The 21061-nt window shown below is 35.1% G+C and overlaps 3 protein-coding genes across 3 annotated transcripts; 2 read left to right on the plus strand and 1 right to left on the minus strand.

Annotated features, from left to right (window-relative positions):
• Nucleotides 1-52: 52 nt before the first annotated feature.
• On the minus strand, nucleotides 53-4793 carry LOC139850270 (DNA repair RAD52-like protein 2, chloroplastic). The gene is made up of 4 exons (XM_071839855.1): nucleotides 4357-4793; nucleotides 4214-4251; nucleotides 1399-1490; nucleotides 53-388 (listed from the first exon to the last, which is right to left on the minus strand). Exons 1-4 carry the CDS (start codon nucleotides 4683-4685, stop codon nucleotides 248-250), a joined length of 600 nt encoding a protein of 199 aa, XP_071695956.1. The 5' UTR covers nucleotides 4686-4793; the 3' UTR covers nucleotides 53-247.
• A 5889-nt stretch (nucleotides 4794-10682) lies between these two features.
• On the plus strand, nucleotides 10683-12225 carry LOC139847727 (histone-lysine N-methyltransferase ASHR2). The gene has a single exon (XM_071837451.1). It carries the CDS (start codon nucleotides 10724-10726, stop codon nucleotides 11909-11911), a length of 1188 nt encoding a protein of 395 aa, XP_071693552.1. The 5' UTR covers nucleotides 10683-10723; the 3' UTR covers nucleotides 11912-12225.
• Nucleotides 12226-13994: 1769 nt separating this feature from the next.
• LOC139849897 (DNA replication licensing factor MCM2-like) lies at nucleotides 13995-19842 on the plus strand. Its single transcript, XM_071839512.1, has 17 exons — nucleotides 13995-14290; nucleotides 14389-14567; nucleotides 15157-15368; nucleotides 15474-15666; nucleotides 15757-15976; nucleotides 16065-16272; nucleotides 16344-16478; nucleotides 16573-16764; nucleotides 17324-17496; nucleotides 17576-17764; nucleotides 18156-18272; nucleotides 18368-18452; nucleotides 18543-18692; nucleotides 18917-19042; nucleotides 19126-19308; nucleotides 19387-19548; nucleotides 19647-19842. Exons 1-17 carry the CDS (start codon nucleotides 13995-13997, stop codon nucleotides 19761-19763), a joined length of 2937 nt encoding a protein of 978 aa, XP_071695613.1. The 3' UTR covers nucleotides 19764-19842.
• The last annotated feature ends 1219 nt before the right edge of the window (nucleotides 19843-21061 follow it).

The raw sequence follows: 21061 nt of genomic DNA on the forward strand, positions 1-21061 counted from the left end.
TATTAGCTTTAGTTACTTGGTAATTTGCTATATATCTTTATGACAGAAGCCAAAGATGCTAATGCTCGAAATGTACAATTTCATGGTCCTGCTAATTCCGTGATGCCATACCGAACATGCCAATATGTCACTACAATATGGAAACTTGTCTATACACAAAAATGTTTACGCAACTTCTTAAATTGAAACGAAAATTTTTCACGATGTATTATTAAAAAATCCTGCATAACAAAATCATGTATGGCATTTACTCTTCATGGTACAGGTACAAGCCAAGCCCAAAACGAGCACATGCTTTGCCAAAAGCTATCTCTTCGGCTGCAGCAACAGGATCAACGTTCTCACCATTTGTGGTTGAGGACACAGTTCCAGTTGATTCACGGTGTGCCTGCATCAGTAACTTATGAATAAAAGACTGACAAACAATAATGCACACTTTGAACCGTCAAAAATATAACCCGAATCTCCCTCTCTTTCACATCAAACATTGCATAAAAAAACAAGTGTAAACCTATTAATATAAGTAAGAGCTTGCAAATATGTCATATACAATGACAATGAGCTTTTATGTAATAGTTTGTTTTGTGGGTCTAAACTGTAAGTTTTCAAGATCACATACCCACAATTCACAAATCCAGAAAGTGAAAAATACCACGGCACACATCATGATGGACCACATATTTCCCTTCATTCATGTAAAAATTCAAGAATTTTGATGACTAGTTGATGGTGTACAGTTTATTTCACAATCAATGTATTCCATCAATAAAATGACATATAAGCCTTTAATTTAGTTTAGCCTTAAAAGTAGTAAAAAGTAAAACTACTTTTAAAATATAAAAGAAAAAGAAATAGATAAAGATCTACATGTAAGTTAAGCTCAGGAAAAAGAGCCTCATATTATTTCATACTTCTAAAAAAAAAAAAATCGTTGGTGTCACATAAAAATTGAAAATGCCAAGTGATACCAAGCTTTCCTCTCTTCCTTTCTTATTCATTTATTATTATTTTCTTAAGAGACTTTATTGTAGGGCTTGTCAACTAGCGAATATGATTAATCTTTCACTATTATTAAACATAGCACCACACAACCAACAACGGTACAGTTAAAAATTCGAAAACCAAAGCTAGGATACTATCAAAAATAATATATACGTAGTAGTTTACATGTACTATAGATAATGTAGCCATATTTTAGACGGTTAAAAATAAGATATGCCTGCATGAATGTTACCATTAAGTAAATAAGTAACGATTTTGAAGGTTTAGACTACATGAATAGAGATTGTAACACTATTTTTAAGGGCTATGATGCAAATAAAATAATTTAAGTCTGCCTATTAAAAAAAGTCTAGCTAGAAACAGTGTGTCCACTTGGAAGTAAAGATTTTAACATACCTCTCCATCAGAGCCACGTACTGTGACACGATAAACGACAGTCACACTTCCAGTATCTGAAAAGATAACATCGCGTATTTCTCCACACCAACCTGAAATATATTAGATGATAGACGTAACATAAGACTTATTATTGATCTTAAAATACGAATTCTAAAAGCTATAAGCTGCAAACAAACTTAGATACATTGCGAAACCAAAAAAATTAGCCATTTCACTAACACTTCTAAAATGCAGATAGAACCTTTGGTAGGTTATTGATTAAAAAATCAGCAGGATGTTTGTGTGTCCAAAAAGCTATAAGTGGGCTGCAGGAACACTACATGTAAAATTAATATTTTTACCGAGAAAAGATGAATGTGAAAATGAAGACCAGATGAAATCTTACAAATAAGGAGAAAGAGATATTTTTCTTTTAATTATAATAATAGGTTAAGTTCTTTCAATGTCAGTTGTGCATCTGCCTTAACCTCTAGGCTTAACAAAAATACTAATACTGATAAACCTGAATGAAGAACAAGATTAGTTGCTGTTGAGAGGCGAGCTTTTCTCCAAGACAAGGTTGAAGAAGGCGTGAAACGGGGTCGAGACGGTCAGGACCTTAAAGGGTCGAGACGGGGTCAAGACGGATGTTGACTTTTAAATATATATATATATATATATATATATATATATATATATATATATATATATATATATATATATACACACACACACACACACACACACTTTAAGCCAAAAAACTTTCGCTGACCAGTTTGTACATACAACTGCTATTACCGCTAATATAATACAAAAAATAACACTAAACTATGTCAATTTTGATTGATTTGACCGACTTTAACCGAATTTTCGACTTTTAACCGGCAATGACCCGACCTTTCCCGTGTTTAACCGAACTATTGACTGTTGACCGACTTATTGGACTCCGAAAGTCGAGACTGACTAGTCACCAAAACGCTGCAACCGGCGACGTGTTCAATCATGCTCCAAGATACTTGACTAAAATCTGGAGTGTTCTTATAAAAATTTATGAATGACCCCTAATTTCTTTTTCCAAAAAATAACGAAGACAATATAACAAAGTCCTTTCATCGACATCTGAAAGACAAGGCACTAACAAGGATACAGACAAAACGACAAGGCTCGAGAACATTAAACAAACCGTAGCAAAACGAACAAGCTAACACTAACTAAACAAGAGCCTTGGCAACACCACAAACGACCCCGGGAAAGCACAACGAAACATCCAACAAACCAAACCAAAACCTAAAGAAGCGCACTAAGGACCATAAACCACCCAAACATCTACAAAAACAAAACAAATACAAGAACAGGCAATCAACCGAATCGAGTATCCGACAACGCATTTACCCTTTCAGTTCTTAGAGACAGGCCTAGACACCTTTGCCATCAATTTTAGTATAATTGATTTTCTTAAGTCCTACTCATGAAGAACTTTAAATATGTATTGTAACTCATTCAACTAAGAACTTAATCCAGAAGTTTTTCCACAAACTCATGGTAAGGACTACGGAAGCTTACAATCTTAAAACTTCATTTTCTTAACGGTAAACTCACGCACCCTACATAACTTCACACGAATAATTTCCTAAACAGGACTCGAACCCATTAATGATATGCATATCAGTATGCCTATGCGGAATACGCGTATAAGTCCTAACCTGCCTACTAGATACTACAATATCTATACGCTAATAACGAAACAAGGGTATAGCCGCGCTTTCTATGCGCCTATACCATTGGATGAGTTCCTTTTTGACTTGGTCTTCCGTTTGCCTTGTCAATCAAGTAAACGATAAGATCAAACCTTTATTCGGTTTCCTTAATTAACGCAAGTTGGTTATGGAATGGATTACGATTAAATGGGGATAGAATCTTATTCAAACCCTAATTGCTAGCCTATAAATACATGGCTCTAAAACCCTAAGAGTTACCACGTTGCATACGTAAAACATACTACATTGGAAGACTAAACATTCGTGTAACCATCTCGTTCATCAAAGACTTTCAGGTATGTTCTACGAACCATGAATCCTTCATGTCATATGGCCACTCAACCTTGTTGTTGGACTTACATTAGGCCACCCTGCCGGAATTGACATGATTCGGTGTGGGTTATCCACGACTATTGTCGGATGTTCGAATCTTGTTTGTCTTAAACCCTATTATTGCACTCAAGCATATGTTCACCCTAACCCTGTGAAAATATGCTTGATCACATATGACCTCAAGGTCAGAGGGGCTCCTCGACACCGCTACATAATATTTCTTAAAACTTCATTTAACTCAGATTTCCATCCACTTGCACCTTTCGAAGTCGAGGAGTGCGACAATGTACACTCGTACATGATTCCCTTCACTTAAAACCTAAGACCTTTTCATTGCTCACAGGATTCGTTGGTCTAAAATTAACTCGACTTTGCAAAAAGTCTCACCTCTCCTCTATCGTGACACGCTATGTTTCCTCTCTTTACTCCCAAATAAAGGGTTTAACTTGTCGCCCCATCCGTTAGTTTGTAAAGCACGGTCTCACACACTAATCCATATAGGCGTCCCTAGTAAGGCCGTTCCTACCTACCTAAAGCAAACAGACCAATCATTCAACTAAATCCAACTACTTAATAAAAAATACACCTACCAACCTCATTCATATGAATAAAAACACACAATTAGGTACATAACCATAGAAAGAAACGCCTCATAATTATCCTATTTCCCCCTAAAATCAACTATTAGGCATCAGTTACAAACAACAATGTAGCAAAAACCTTCATACATTAACCAAACGCACCTGGAGCATAGAAACTTAGCATCCTGTTTGCATGATACCTAGAAATACAACAGATCATCAAACCATTAACCAAATTTCAGATCAAATAAACAACTAATTTACAAATAAATACAAAGTAGTAACAAAAAATTAGGGTAATGTACCAAGGGATGAAGGCGGAATTTGCAGTATTGACAATAATATTATCAGGGATCCTTTTATTTAGGTCACGCAAAATCTCAGCTAACGGACGAGTAATACACGATGATGAAATATCTAACGGCACCACATAATTCGAGTTAGGTACAGACACTCCTTTGCTACCGTCAAGTGCCGCCGTTACCGTCAGAAAATTCCTTCTTCCGTTGCTTTTAAAGTTTGATTTGACGGAATTTACATTGAATGTAACGACCGTTGAAAAGTGAGAGGATTTAGTTTGTGGACTTGTGATTTGGCGGGTAGCAAATGTGGTGGCGTTGTGAACGGTGGCCATTTCTTCGGCGGGTAGGATGACCGGTGACGGAGGTCAGGGCGGTCAGGTGAGTAGATGGAACGGGTTGGTGAGAGTGGTCTTTGCAATGTTGTTAGTTACACACCGGTCTTGGTCCAACCTTCCCAGCCAACTGATATTTACGGAGTACTTTTTTTTTTTTTTAACTAACGTCAACTCCAACCATTGACATTTTTTTCAGTGACACATTAACGTCATATCACTTACTCCTATCACATTTCAATAAGAACACTTTTATCCACGAGGATCCGTCATGGGATCACTGACTGCCACATCAGCGTCACATCAGCACATTCTTTCCATCACTAACCAACCACTAAATGCTAACAACCATGACGTACCCATCACACATTTTTTCACACCCACTAAATTAATTAATTATTTACGAGTACAAGTAATAAAGAAAAATGTACCACAAAAAACTGCATGACATCCGTGATCCAAATTATCATCCAACGACATTTTGCAGCACGGGTCTTCAAACACGGACCAAGGGCTAAATGCTAATATCGGCGTGCTCCTCTCACGGGATCAAAGACGGATCCAAGCACTAACCGATATTAGTGGTCTAACACACCACTACTAATCAGTACATACTTCCACTTCATCACATACCTCACCAAATTAATTAAACAAATTAGTTTACAAGTGTCTTAGATGTGAATACAAATACATTATGCATAAATAAATGAAGAGAGGTAAATATTTCGTCTTGCAATATGCTTTGTGAGAAATTCTCGAGGGCGAAACTGGATGAAATAGTTGAGGACAACTGAGGGCACAACCATTGCCAATGGCGCCCTCGGAGGGCAAGTTTGAGGGCAACTCAGAACGTACACCGTTGTAAACAAATTACTTTACAAGTGTCTTAGATGTTAGTACAAATGCATTATGCACAAATAAATGAAGAGAGGTAAAGATTTCGTCTTGCAATATGCTTTGTGAGAAAATTCTCGAGGGCGAAACTGGAGGAAATAGTTGAGGACAACTGAGGGCACAACCATTGCCAATGGCGCCCTCGGAGGGCAAGTTTGAGGGCGGCTCAGAACGTACACCGTTGGGAATGATCTAAATTGATGGTTTTTTCACGTATTGTGATGCATAAAAATTGTACAATTTCATAAAGTATAGTATACCACTTTCAATTAAACAAGAGTCCTACTATTGGGACTGAGTGGTCCAAAAGATAAGTCTAAAATAAGGTAAAAAAAAAATTGAGACTGAAATTGTTACACATTTTCACGAGCAAAAAAAGATTATGTTAATAAAGCGAACTTTAGCAAGACGCTAAGAGAAAATTACAAAGGCATAGAGCGCCATAAGTTCCAATTTGAAACTAGATGACTTCTACTTTTAATCCAACGAAAAGAAAGGTAATCTAATGACATCAAAAAGACTACTAATATTACAAAAATAATCGCTAAAAACCACTCCGTTTCGAAACCGCCAAACAGCCCAAAAAGACGTGATCACAATAGCAACGATCCGATTCTTTATCGGTAATCCATTTTATCACGTTTGTTTTGTACAATAAGCAAACTAAACAAATGAAGACATAAAAACCACCATGGTATTCTTTCTCCCCCTATTTTTCTCTCTAATGGCTTTTTCACTCACAAACTCCAAATAACTTGATTTGTATGTTAATCTCAAATGAGTGGTTGTTAAACGACACCTCCACCACCTTTGAACAGCATTGTAAATTATGAACCATTTCGAAACTGATTTGACAGTATTATGAACTACCACACGCTACCGAGATTACCAATAGGAGTTTTGCAATTTCCAACCACTGTACAAGATTTTCCGGCGTGTTTTATGGCAAGTGAGGTTCCACCATCCATTTCCCCGTCTCCGGAAGGAAGTACTACAACGACACCGCCTACACCCGAAAAAGAAACTTTACGGCATCAGAGAGTGGCGCCACGTGGTGGCGGTATGGTTATCAGATATGGACGAAATTTAAAGGGTTCAGTCGGATTTGTATTCCTAACGCAGTGATGTGTACGGTGTTTCGTAATTTTTTATATATCGGAGTAGATCTGGAAAAAAGTTGGTGGCCCCTTTCCAACACCGCCGCTCCTGATTTAGATCTAAGATTCTATGTGCTTTTTCTGGTTTGTGGTGGTGGCCTAAGATGGTTGGTAGTGGTGACTGAAAATGGAAGGTGGTGGTAGATGGAAGTTAATATTAATAGATTATGAATTTGATTGTTGATTTAATAACTAATTAAATTGTTACTGTAATCCATTTAACGGTGGTGTAAAACATTTGATGGAGGTGGTCGTTTAAAGTTTACCTGATTTCTAATTCATTATTTTTGTTTTTATATAGATCATATTGTTTTTTAATTGTAAAATAAAACTATGGTTGTACATGTATCATAATTATCTTAATGGACTGCTTTTCAAAAAAAAAAAAAAAAAAAAAAAAAAAAAGTCTTCGTGGACTTCATGGACTATACTTCGCACTTCATGAACTTCTAAATAAGATTCTTCGAAGTCCACAGAGCGTGAAGTATATCGCGTCTACCACACCAACCACGACCATTGTAAAAATGAAATTTTAATTTTGTATTTGTTAATCGAACTAAGGTTGCAAACGCTGAAGCATCAATTGAATTATGATTACCAATGAAGAACTGATGATTTAAGTATATTTTAATAAAGAAGTCCGTAAAAAGACTAAAGTGCTCTTATATGTAACTCACATGATGCACACTAACGACATTTAAATGATGTCTGTTACTCTCAGTTATCGACGACGCAACATTTTCAAATATTATGGTACATCAAAATATACTTTAGATTCATCAATGAAGTTTTAAGCGAAAATCAGAGACCATCGAAGTATTTTTGTCTTTTATCTTACATCTTTTTTTCACATCAATAAAATTTAACTGATGTATGTACGGAGTTCATTTCAAGTAGAGGGGTTAGTTTTGACCCATTTAGGTTATAATGTTTTGAAATTTATCATAAAACTCACATAATGAAAACTCACGTTATTTCTTTTTCAAGGTGCACATGGTCCAAGAAATGGACAAAGATAGTTCAAGTAAAAACAACCCTTAAATAAATAACTGCTACAGATAAAATTAGTGTTTCCGATTACTGGTTAATAGTCTATTTCGTTTTTTCAAAACCTGTTTAGAAAAAATCAGCGTTTTCGATTACTAATAAATAGTCTTTATCGATTTTTCAAAACCTGTTTATTTAAACGATCAACATCGGTTAATGTGCAAAAACGGATTTGTTAATCAAAGTCGATCAAATTTAAAATTAATCAATATTTTAACATGAAATTAAATTAAACTGGAATTTAAGACAAAATTACATTCTTGCTCCATAATGTTTTCTTAAAGTTTCATGGATAGACCTATTTTTTTACGTGGATTGTCCTAATGTTTAAAAGTGATTTGTCATTGGTACTTGAGAGTAACGGGACATTATTTCAATATCGCTAGTGTGCATCACGTGAGATGCACACGAGGGCTCTTTAGTTCTTTTTTGTATTCCCCTATTAAACTAGTTTATAATTCACTTATTCTTCACTTGTAACCCATAGTCGATTGTTGCTTCAACCTTTTAGAAGTATAATTCGATTTCCAAAATTCGAAATCAAAATATAATTTTCGCGATGGTCAACTGCTAGCGTGCTAGACACACTATATTTCGCACTTCATGGAATTCTAAGTAGAAAATTTCGAATTCCACAAAGTGCGAACTATAGCGCGTCTGCCACACCAACAGTCAACCATTGTAAAAATGAAATTTTGATTTTGTATTTGGAAATCAAATTTGAGTTCCAAAGGTTGAAGTATCAATTGAATTAGGGTTACCCATGAAAAATTGATGAGTTAAGTATAATTTAATAGAGAAATCCGTAAAAAGACTATAGAGCTATCGTATGCAACTCACGCAATGCACACTAACGACATTTAAATGATGTCTGTTACTCTCAGTTATCAACGACACAATATTTTCAAGTATTAGGGTACATACAAAATATTGTAGATACATCAATGAAATTTTAAGTAAAAATTAGAGATCAACGAATTAATTTTGTCTTTTCTCTTACCACTTTTTTCACATCAATGAAATTTAAATGATGTATATACGGGGTTCATTTAAAGTAGAGGGGTTGAATTTTGACCCATTTAGGTTATAACGATTTGAATTTGGTTTGTATTTTTTTTTTTAACACAGATAACCCCAAGTGGTGGCTTGGTAATAAGATGCTTTGAAATTTCCAAATGGACCCATGTTCAATCCCCACTTGCTGCACTTTGAGGGTTTGCCTTTCAAATTTTTATTCTTTTTACACAGATCAAAGGGACTCGATTAGATTGGTTGGATGGGCCTAACAGGTTGGATGTCACATGCGGTTAAAAATAATGCTCACAAGCTCCGGTTTTATCGCCCAGAAAATGTGAAGTAAATGGTGGTGTGTCACTATTGTGACAATGTGCTAATTTGAATTTTGAAGAAAGGCGTTATAGTTGGAAATATTGTAATAAAACAATTTTAAAAAGATACGAGCATTTAGTTATGTAAAAGTAATTTTAATTTTTTATTTTAATAACTAAATAAAAATAAATCGTCGGGGTCTATTAAGCTATCACTAGTCAGTATCACTAGTCGCTAGTCTATATCTAACTAAATATTGACTCCTGGTGAATAAGCACAATTAATTCAATTACTTAATATTTTAATATTTTTACTTTATTTATATTAAATAGTTTAATAATAATCATCATAAAATAAATACATATATTATTAATTTCTAAAGGTAACAATGATTGATTAACCATTATGATAAATGATGTTTAAAATTTAAAATGTGAAATATTTTGAATAACATATATTAAATATTTCAAATATAACTGTTATTTAAGAATGTTATGATTAATTATTTTGTCATACATAATAGTAATAGTTTCAATATACTTAATTGTTAATTATGATAAAATTAAGCTATAGGAAAAAATTATTAATCCTATTTTATTATACTTAATTATTAACTATTAGTTTAACTAATGGTTCAATACGTTCATTGTTAGTTTATGATGATTCTTTAGTCTTAAATTATGGTAAACAAAATTTACAACACCTCAAAGCTACATCTATATCTACCTCTATCTACGATACTTTTAAATTTAAGTTCTTTACAATACTCATAAAGTTGAGTCCTATATACGATATATTAATGAACTTTTAACCATTTAACCAAACATTACCCTTAAAGTAAATAAAATTTAAACTTAATTAAGTTATGTCATAAATAATAGCGAGAGTTATAAATTTTTCATTTCCTTAAATTAAATACCTCATTTTTCTTATTCCTTTCATTTTCTTTGAGTTGCTACATTTTCTCCTATAAATACTCAATTTTCATATACACATTACTCACATTTCATAAATGAAAGTGTGAAACTCATCATTAACATCACTTATATATGTCGATTTGCTCTTCTAATGTCCATTTCATGATTCAGTTAACGTTATGTGTATTGCGTTATCACTTCATTAAGATATTACTATTGTACATATAATGTTTTTCTTTGGTTTTTGTAGTTTTTTTTATCATCTCTAAGTCATTTGAAGTTCATCTATGGATATATAATTTCGTGTACAATTATGTTTATAGTTAAGTAAATAGTATGTTTTCTTTAGTGTTTTTATTAAGTTGGTTATAGAGATTTCATTTAAATATTATTAGCATTTGTACTTTAGTTTTCAAAATATTATTTATTGCATCTCTTAACTAACAAATCAAGTTATATTCACTTTTCAATTTAAAATTATTGTTTCTTCACCCGTGCATCATCGCACGGGCCTTACTCCTAGTAAATATTTAAAAGTGACAACTTTTTAAAGTCAGTGGTCTAAGATAGCAAGTACAGCGCCTCAAATCATGTTCTACAGTTCAAAGCATGTTTGACTTAAATACACGTCATCACCTGACACAAACCCCTTTATAAACCCTAGAACCAGCTGAAACAAACAAAGCAGATAGCCATGTCAACACCGCAGCCGGTAGCTATGACGGAGATTAACGGAAAAGGAAGAGCAATAGTCGCTCTCCGCCCCTTAAAAGGCGGCGAAATCATCCTCCGTGACTCTTCAATCCTTCTCTACTCCGCCCTTCCATTTCACCCCAACAATCACACCACCACTAATTACTGTTCAAATTGCTTCATAACAATCTCACAAAACTCACCAATCATCTCTTGCTCCAATTGCACCTCCCAATTTTGCACAATTAATTGTCAATCAATGGCTTCCACAACCTCACACACTTCATGGACCTGTCAAACCCTAATTCATCTCCGGCAATACTTTTCCGACCACCTTGTTCCGTTAGAACTCCAATTACAAGCTCGATTTCTAGTTTCGGCTTATAACCTCGCGTTAATTTCACCTGAAAAGTTTCAATTACTACTATCTCTTCAAGGATCTGCATCAGATTCGGAATTGGAATCAGTTAGTTTTCTGCATTCACTTATTTCGTCTGTATGTCGTCCTCCGTCTATTGAATTAGGGTTTAGTGTGGATCTAGTTAGGGTTTTACTTGCAAAGGATAAGTTAAATGCGTTTGGATTAATGGAACCGTTTGCTGAAGAAACAGAGGAACGGTCGGTTAGAGCGTATGGAATTTATCCGGTTGCGTCGTTTTTTAATCACGATTGTCTTCCGAATGCTTGTAGGTTTGATTATATTGATGTTGTTGGATCAGAATTAGGTAAGAATACTGAGATCACTATTAGGATGGTACATGATGTGCCGCAGGGTAGGGAGATTTGTTTGAGTTATTTTCCGGTAAATTTGAAGTATTCTGAGAGGCAAAAGAGGTTGAGTGATGATTATGGTTTTGTTTGTGATTGTGATCGGTGTAAAGTGGAGGCGAATTGGTCCGAAAGTGAGGAAGATGGGGTCGATATGGATGAAAAGGATGGTAAGAACGAAGAAGAAGAAAATGATGATGATGAAACGAATATGGATGAGGATGTTGATGAAGAAATGCACGGTGAAGATGGTGATGCGATGAAAGGGGATGACGAGTTTCCACACGCGTATTTCTTTATGAATTATATGTGTGATCGAAAGAACTGTTGGGGTACGTTGGCTCCTTTGCCTGACCCTGCAAATCAGGGTGTGATGGAGTGTAATGTTTGTGGTAGTTTTAAAAGGCTTGATCTGGTCTGATGGTGTTATGAAGGTGTGTGTTTGACATGATTAGGCTAATTCCATTGTGGTATGCTTTCTTTTGAGTGCGCGCAAATGGTGAGTTATAGTTAATAAACCTGGCATGGTGTGTACCTGTATGAATTTTGGTTTTAAGAACTCATGATGAGTTCAATAAAATGTATTGTAGAATGTGATATGTAACATTGATGGCATTTGCAAATGCTAGGAAGTATGAATAAGTTATCATCATGATTTATGAATAACTTATCCGATGTAAGTTGGCATTGTCGAAATCCAACATTTTGAGCTACATTCTAATTGTGTTTAATCAAAGTTTGTTTTTGCTTTGGTCTTTAATTAATTATTGATAACAGGGTGGGTTGAACTTGAATGAGTTCATTTTATCCATGGACATCACAGGATATAAAACTTGAATGAGTTCATTTTATCCATGGACATCACAGAATATAAAGTTTATGGTCGATCGCTTTATGTTATATAGGAAAAAGGTGTCGTAGGGGGTTGCTTGTTTGGAAGTGTTACACTGTTGATGATTCATTCTATCGTAAATTGGAGGAAATGAAGATTTTTATAATCAAATAAGTGATTTCAAATAACTTGATATCAATGAAAGCATCGTTTTACATCGGCAAAGTTGATGGGTTGAATTGTGTTAGGTTGGGATTGTTGTGTAGATCCATGTGTCACGCCTTCAAGTCTGGTAACTAGCAAATCCTCGTTCAGAGACAATGGCTGTTTTTAGTGCCGGTTCATAGTTTAGGCTACAAGTTTTTTTGAGTCGAGTTTTGCTAGTTATCCAATGCGGTTATGGTTCTGATTTCGATGTTTATACAAGTTTTGCAGGGTATATATGCAATCTTAAATGTGTTAATTGATCATATCTTGATGCAACTTCATATTACATGCCAAAGAGGAAGTATTCCTACATAACCATTTATCAACTACCTATAAATTAATCACAGCCTTTATAAACTACCCAAGTACCTAGTGATTTTGTGGATTTTGTTAATTTAGACCATATTAATTCTGTGTCAAAATGCAAGGTGCCTAATGTCTCGGACCAACAACTATTGGGGTTATTGTTTCTTCGGCCAAACTTAATTGAGTGGCTAGTAGTGTTGTTGGTAAAACTTTGGAAGACGGTCCGTTAGCGTTCTAGTGTTACGGCAAGAAATGCGAAAAAAATGTCTAAAAGCTTGGAGGTTTACCTGTGAACACAATGTTGTGTTTGAATGTGTTGGAGCGGTGAAAAACAACCATCAAATTAAAAAGAAGCCCAGGCCGATTGGAACATTTTCTTTACGGGACGAAGATAATGATATTTTATTCGGTTCTTTTGACTAGGGGATGGAGCAAGTGGATGTTCGAGTCGGGCATAACTCAGTCTCAATTTCTTTTGATGGTAACGCATCGGGGTCTTCGTAAAGACGACGGTATTTCCTACGATTATAGGTCATACACGGGTAATGTGGTCACGTACAAACAAGTCAAGAGCAAGTTTTTCAAGCCGGATTTGAGGGGCAAGAAGGCTTCCAAGGTGGTGGACAACCTCGGTGTTTGAGTTCCTTGGCGCTTTCGGTTTAGTGTTAGTTGATAGGTTATATGTTTTGTGTATTGTTCGCGTATCTGTTGTATTTGTGTTTAGGTCGACATTTTTTGTTTGTTTGTTGTCTTAGTTGGGTTTTTCCGATCGCTTTGCCCCTTATTTTAGCAAAGTTGCTTGGTTTGTTTCTATAGGGTAGTCTATGTTCGCTTTTCAGGTGTGTTGCGATCCCGGTATGTTTAGATTTTTGTATTTGCGAGACTTTTTTCACTTTTGGTGAAATGTTTAAGTTCTATATAAGTTTTTTGTTTTTCGGAAAAAAGAAAAAATAATATTTCTATATTACCAACTTTATTGCTTAACCGTAGATCATGTGGTTGGGCCATGTACCATATTATGTGTCATATTGGGCCAAATCTGCTGGGTGTGGGCCTACTCATGGCGCGAAAATTTCCCGCCAAAACCAGAGCGACCTAAAACCTAAAAAGTGAAAGAATACGGTGAAGCACCCGTCACTCACAACCAAAGAACATAATAATGGCGGGAGAAAATGATAATGGAGGTAACGGTTCCAATCAGTCGCCGTCTTCATCTGATCACGGAAACCTAAATTCCAGTCAATTTAACGGCAATCCACCGTCAACACCTGACTCTCCTACGTCAGCAGGATTTAACACAGATCAACTTCCTTTCAATAGCCGTACGTCTGAAAACAACTCCGATTACGACGAAGAAGAGGAGGCTGCTGTTGATCCAGAAATTATCCGTGACGAACTTGATGACGTCGATGAGGATGAAGGTGAAGGCGAAGATCTTTTTGGTGATTTCATTAAGTAAGCTTTTAATTGATTTCTGCTTTTCATTTTTACTTTCATATTTCATATTACTAATGATACTTAATACTTATATATGTATTATTTTGAAAATGTAGTGATTATCGGAGGATGGATGAGCACGATCAATACGAATCGGTTGGGTTAGATGAATCTCATGAAGATGAGAGGGATTTGGATCAGATTATGGCGGATCGTAGGGCTGCAGAAATTGAGCTTGATGCTAGAGATGGTGTTGCTTCACAGCGAAAGCTTCCTCAGCTACTTCATGATCAAGGTCAGTTAGGGTTTTACTGTTGTGCTGTTTAAATCTTATACAACCAGTCCATTAGTTATCTCTAATTACAAATAATTGTAGCCGGACTTGATTTTGCTGTTAATTGTACAATTTTAGGTGCTGTATGCCTAAATAGCGATTAGACATCTTAACATTGCGATAAAAAGGGGGCAGGGGGCTCAAAAAGCTTTATAATATGTACAAAAATTGTATGTTTAGGGTATTAATGACATTTTATATATTTTGCACTTTCAAAAAAATAAATAACTAGAAAATCTATATTGTTCCTCAATGAAATTAATCATTGCTCTGTCTGTAGCCATGAACTCTAAGTTATGTTAGAGTTTCACGCGGTGTATGATATTATTACATATGAATATATGCTAAACAATTTGCAGTCTGTATAACGGTATTACACTATAAAGTACCAATTTACATAAGGTCAATAAATATTAATGTAAGGTTAAGATTCCATGTTTAAACTTTGTAACTTTGTGCGTATGTCATTTATTGCAAATTGAAAGGCTTTACAAAACACTACTACTATTTAAATTTTGATTCAACTGTGTTTTCATATTCATGCTTACAGATACAGATGATGACAGCTACCGGCCTTCAAAAAGAACTAGAGCATATTTTAAGCCTCCAGGTTCACCCCCAGACGGAGGTGATTCAGTACCAAGTAGTCCACCAGGAGGTGGTGGTTCACCAGGCGGCAGCGGTGGTGGTCGACGAGGTGGCGGCGGCCGACAAGGTGGTGGGGACAATGATGACACTGATGTGCCTATGACTGATTATGAGGTATGCATAATGGAGTTCCTCTCATACTTCAGATTGTTTAATTATTTCATCATCAGCAGTTTCTCTTTATTTAACTTATCTGAACTATCATTTAACATGTTGTAGGATGATGAAGACGATGATGAAGGTGAATTTGAAATGTACCGTGTTCAGGGAACACTAAGGGAGTGGGTCATGAGAGATGAAGTGCGACGTTTTATTGCCAAGAAGTTCAAGGAATTCATTCTTACTTATCAGAACCCGAAGAGTGAACATCGTGACCTTGAATATCTTAGGCAAATAAACGAGATGGTGTCAGGTTAATTGTCTCATTTTTGCTTGGGTTTAGTTTTAACTTATGGATATTGGCTGCGTGAGCATTATATAATTGTTAAATTCATTTTTGCAGTCAATAAGTGCAGTTTAGAGATTGATTACAAACAGTTTATCTATATCCACCCAAATATTGCCATATGGCTGGCAGATGCACCCCAGTCTGTTCTTGAGGTCATGGAGGAAGTTGCCAATAAAGTTGTGTTTAATTTACATCCAAACTACAAAAGAATTCACCAAAAGATCTATGTTAGGGTTACCAACTTGCCTGTATACGATCAGATTCGCAACATAAGGTAATTACTTTTTGCTGGTTAGAAACTGCTATATTCTTGACTTTAATGTACGCATTTTGAGAACAGCCTTGTATTTTTTTTTCTTCAGGCAGATTCATTTAAACACAATGATTCGTGTTGGAGGAGTTGTCACCCGGCGATCTGGAGTTTTTCCTCAGTTGCAACAAGTGAAATATGATTGTAACAAATGTGGAACAGTTTTGGGGCCTTTTTTTCAAAATTCATATTCAGAGGTCAAAGTTGGTTCTTGCCCAGAGTGCCAATCAAAGGGGCCATTCACAGTCAATGTTGAGCAGGTGACTTATGTTTATTGATGTTTTTTGTTAGTATGTAAAAAAATCTGTTTGCTGAAACTTTTTTGTGACAGACCATATACAGGAATTATCAGAAGCTTACTCTGCAAGAGAGTCCCGGCATTGTGCCAGCTGGCAGATTGCCAAGATACAAGGAAGTGATTCTTCTGAACGATCTGATTGATTGTGCTCGCCCTGGAGAAGAGATTGTATTATGCTTACCTTAACTTATATGCGTTACTGTTTACTTGCTTATCAGTAAAGACCTGAACTTTTTTTTTATTTTTTTGATTAAATCTCCAGGAGGTCACTGGCATTTATACAAACAACTTTGATTTATCATTGAATACAAAAAACGGGTTTCCTGTCTTCGCGACTGTGATTGAAGCAAACCATGTTACGAAGAAGCAAGATTTATTTTCGGCCTATAAACTTACCCAAGAGGATAAGGAAGAAATCGAGAAGTTATCTAAAGACCCACGGATTGGAGAAAGGGTACGATTTTCGATGCTTATTTATTGAAGTTATTATATATTATATGCTACATCTATACTTATATTATATCTAATGCCTCGGGGTTGATTTAAGTTATGCCTTATCATTTTTTTATTCTTTCATGATGGTTTAAAATGTGGTTCAAACCCTTATGGAAGACCCAAATTGACTAACTATTTAGAGTCAGGCATGATTGACATCAGTATGTAACTTGAGGAATATGATAAGATGCATTGATGATTTGCACATTGTTTCATTTTTTTTCATGATGTATGCCATATAATTAGTGTTTTTTCACATTGAAATGCATGGTTACAGCTCTAAGATTTTTTGTCAGCCATGATCGACATTTTTAATACGAGGAGTCTTAGAAGATACAAATATATTTCGTTTTTTTTTTTCTGATTTATGTCGTTAGTGTTTTCTCTCTCGTAATAAGATGCATGATTACTACCCCCATCTGAATTTTCGATATCATACCTTTTCTATGTTGATGTTATTTGTAAATATCTGTTGTGTAACACCTGATTTTAAACTAAGATTGTTGGATAATGTGCAGATTATCAAGTCTATTGCTCCATCAATCTATGGACACGAGGACATAAAGACAGCAATTGCTCTTGCAATGTTTGGAGGCCAAGAGAAAAATGTGCAAGGAAAACATAGATTGCGTGGAGACATAAACGTGCTACTTTTGGGCGATCCTGGTACCGCAAAATCCCAGTTTCTCAAGTAAGCTTTTTTTTATTCCACATTTGAATCATACATGAATCAGTAACAAGTTTTAACATTTGTTTAAATTTGTTTCTAGATATGTTGAAAAGACTGGACAAAGGGCAGTTTATACAACTGGAAAAGGAGCTTCTGCTGTTGGGCTTACAGCTGCTGTGCACAAGGATCCAGTTACAAGAGAGTGGACCCTTGAAGGCGGGGCCCTTGTTTTAGCTGATAAGGGAATTTGTTTAATTGATGAGTTTGACAAAATGAATGATCAAGATAGGTATATAAATATGGTTGTGCATTGTTTCTCATCGTTCTTTTTTTGTAGCTTTGAAGTAAAAGTATGACAAAATCTCACAGGGTAGTCCCTTTTGGTCTTTACCAAATTGCTAGGATAGTAAAAAAAAAGAATTTTTTTGATGCTGATAGTCCCTGTGGTTTGTACACATTGCAAGGAAAGTCCAGATCACTAATGTCGCTAGTTTAACGGAAAAAATTAATGATGTTAGTGATTTGGACTATCCGTGCAATGTGTGCACATCACATGGACTATCTGCATCAAAAATTTCTTACTTTTGACTATCCTAGCAATTTGGTACAAAACCAAAGGGACTATCTGTGTAATTTTGTCTAAAAGTAAATATCTGATAATGGTTTTTTACCTTCGCTAGAGTGAGTATTCATGAAGCAATGGAACAGCAAAGCATCAGTATATCTAAAGCTGGAATAGTGACATCACTTCAAGCTCGTTGTTCTGTCATTGCTGCCGCTAATCCAATCGGAGGAAGGTGGGGCAAAATTGTAAATTTAGTTTTGATGTCTTAAGTTTTTCTAGTTACACTTATTGTCCCATATGAATCTAATGCCTGATCATCATTTGCAGATATGATTCTTCAAAAAACTTCTCTCAAAATGTTGAATTAACAGATCCAATTGTCTCCAGATTTGACGTTTTGTGTGTCGTGAAGGTTAGTTTTATATCATATAAGCAATTTTATTTCCATCTTCAGGTGTGTTGTATACTTGTGGTTAACATGTATGGTAATGATTTGATGCAGGATGTAGTTGACCCGATCATGGATGAGATGCTTGCAAAGTTTGTTGTTGATAGTCATTTCAAATCCACGCCCAAAGGTTCTAAGGATAACAACTCTATCAACAATTCTCAGGAAGATTTTCAAGATTCTTCCATGTTAATGGATCCTGAGGTACCTTAACTAAATACGTCTCCTGTAAGTTACTTAACATGTTGCCTTGTTGATAAAGGTAGCAAATGGGTTGGTTTTTTTGGTAAATGGGTTAGAATGACCTTGGGTCAATATGGGTAATGTTTGAGACCCGGTCATGTTGGCCAGGCTGGGTTGGGATGAAATATAACTTGATTTGACCACCTCTACCATTCTAGTTTGATAAAAATTAACATTCTTTTCAGATACTCTCTCAAGATATGCTTAAGAAGTACATCACGTATGCCAAGTTAAATGTATTCCCAAGGTTGCATGATGCTGATCTAGACAAACTCACACAAGTGTACGCTGAATTAAGAAGAGAATCATCAGTAAGTTTTTCATTAAATTGTTGTAACTTAAAATTAAAATATATGTGGATTCATTTTGTTCTAATTGAATGTCAATCATTTAGCATGGGCAAGGTGTTCCAATAGCTGTGAGGCACATAGAATCGATGATTAGGATGTCAGAAGCTCATGCCAGAATGCACCTCAGAGGACACGTCACTCAAGAAGATGTGGATATGGCAATTCGAGTTTTACTCGACTCATTTATTTCCACTCAAAAGTTTGGAGTGCAAAAGGCTCTACAAAAGGTATTGTAAAACTATTTAGGAAGCACATTATTCTAATGTATGAGATTATAAGATTCTAAAAACGAGTTTTTTATGCAGAGCTTTAAGAAGTACATGACATTCAAGAAGGATTTCAATGCGACTGTGTTGCATCTTCTGCATCAAATGGTGAAAGAGGCGCTGCAGTTTGAAGAAATGGTACCTGGATCTAACAGAGATGTTACACATATCGACGTGAAGGTGGAAGAGTTGCAAAACAAGGTATAAAGTATAAACTAGTTCTGTATTATTCATCTCTATATAGATGGGAATTAGTTGCATGAGCTGATGGTTGTTTTGGTTTGTGTTGATGCGCGCAGGTGTTGGATTATGGAATTACAGATCTGAAGGCATTCCTTACAAGCCCAGAATTTGATCTTGGTAACTTTGAATTGGATGAAGAAAGAGGTGTGATAAGGCATCACTTTGTAAGATGACGTGTGGTTTACTTAACTAAGTGACATTTAAAAAATATGTTAGTTATTGCATTGCAAGAAACAGTTTGCCTTGTTTACCCATAACATTGATTTGCCATATGAGGTTGTAATCGAGCCGACCTGGAGCTCAACGAGATTTCACATTGTATGTTCAAGCTCCTCTAGAAAAGCTCGCATTTTTTTTTATATCTAAAAGCTACTGTAATGTTCAATACTCAACCTTAATCAAAATGCTATTTTTCTAGACGTTATATACTAATAATTTATCCTGATTTTATACCCTTGTAAGAGTAAGCTTGTGAATGGGGTTGCAACCTGCAATTGTCCGAATTGCAATTCCCAAATTGCACGCTGGCTCTTGCGATTTGTGACCTGATTCGTATTCGAATAAGATTTCAGATAAGAATTTTCATATTTTTATAATTTTTTTCGGATAACGTTTTAACCTTATAAATAGAATAGTCGATCAATCATTTCCTAAGCGTACACTGGTATAACATTGTGACGCATAAATGTTTTCTAGCCTTTCTATTTACATGGCTAAAAGGTTATCAAAAATAATCTATAACATTCGGTAAATCTTATTTGGATAAGGATCAGGTAGCAAATCACGAAAGCCAGCTTGGGATATGTGAGTTGCGTTTTTGGAGCTAGTGTGCTCCTCATGCGCAAACATCATCAACAATTATCATTTGGTTGATAGTTTAATGCCAAATATTTTAAAATGATCAAAAGCCTCGTTTTTGTGTTTTAAAAATTGTCCATGTATACTTAAAAAAATCAATAATTACTTACTAAAGTGTAGAAGTTTGCTCCAGAACTTTGGATTGAGATGGTCGAAATAAGTTCATGTGTAAGAGTTCTAGGTAATGTTTTAATATAATTTTTTTTAAAGTTTATGGTTTGTATGGACTTGTTTATCTACTTTACATGTGTCACAAAAATGATTATTGTACTTTAATTTAGACAAGTCTCTAACAATTTTTTTAAAGGATATATTGTGAATTAATTTCATGTTAACATGTCTTAGTCTCCTATACTATAAGGTAGTGTTATTATATATTGATGTGAGGCATATGTCAACATGTTTATGATCATCTAACTTATAAGTGTATAGACATATTTTCGTAGTACCGACTATAGCATATTCACCATTTTTGATAATATGAGAACCAAACTTAGTGAATAGCATGTTGTAATCTTTATCACATATTCTATGAACACATATCAAGTGAAAGTATACATTAGTAATATGCAACACATTTTCTAGAATAATCTTTTAATAATTTTTTCTTTTA

Source organism: Rutidosis leptorrhynchoides, chromosome 5 (assembly GCF_046630445.1).
Source record: "Rutidosis leptorrhynchoides isolate AG116_Rl617_1_P2 chromosome 5, CSIRO_AGI_Rlap_v1, whole genome shotgun sequence".
NCBI lineage: Eukaryota > Viridiplantae > Streptophyta > Magnoliopsida > Asterales > Asteraceae > Rutidosis > Rutidosis leptorrhynchoides.

What these genes read in the sequence shown, in the direction of transcription:
- LOC139847727 (XM_071837451.1), top strand. Translation starts at nt 10,724, where the DNA reads ATGTCAACACCGCAGCCGGTAGCTATGACGGAGATTAACGGAAAAGGA.
- LOC139849897 (XM_071839512.1), top strand. Translation starts at nt 13,995, where the DNA reads ATGGCGGGAGAAAATGATAATGGAGGTAACGGTTCCAATCAGTCGCCG. An exon ending in ACCCACGGATTGGAGAAAGG is followed by an intron (nt 16,765 to 17,323) that starts GTACGATTTTCG and finishes GATAATGTGCAG; the next exon opens with ATTATCAAGTCTATTGCTCC. An exon ending in GCAAAATCCCAGTTTCTCAA is followed by an intron (nt 17,497 to 17,575) that starts GTAAGCTTTTTT and finishes ATTTGTTTCTAG; the next exon opens with ATATGTTGAAAAGACTGGAC.
- LOC139850270 (XM_071839855.1), bottom strand. Translation starts at nt 4,685, where the DNA reads ATGGCCACCGTTCACAACGCCACCACATTTGCTACCCGCCAAATCACA. An exon ending in AATTCCGCCTTCATCCCTTG is followed by an intron (nt 4,252 to 4,356) that starts GTACATTACCCT and finishes TTGTATTTCTAG; the next exon opens with GTATCATGCAAACAGGATGC. An exon ending in GCTAAGTTTCTATGCTCCAG is followed by an intron (nt 1,491 to 4,213) that starts GTGCGTTTGGTT and finishes AATATATTTCAG; the next exon opens with GTTGGTGTGGAGAAATACGC.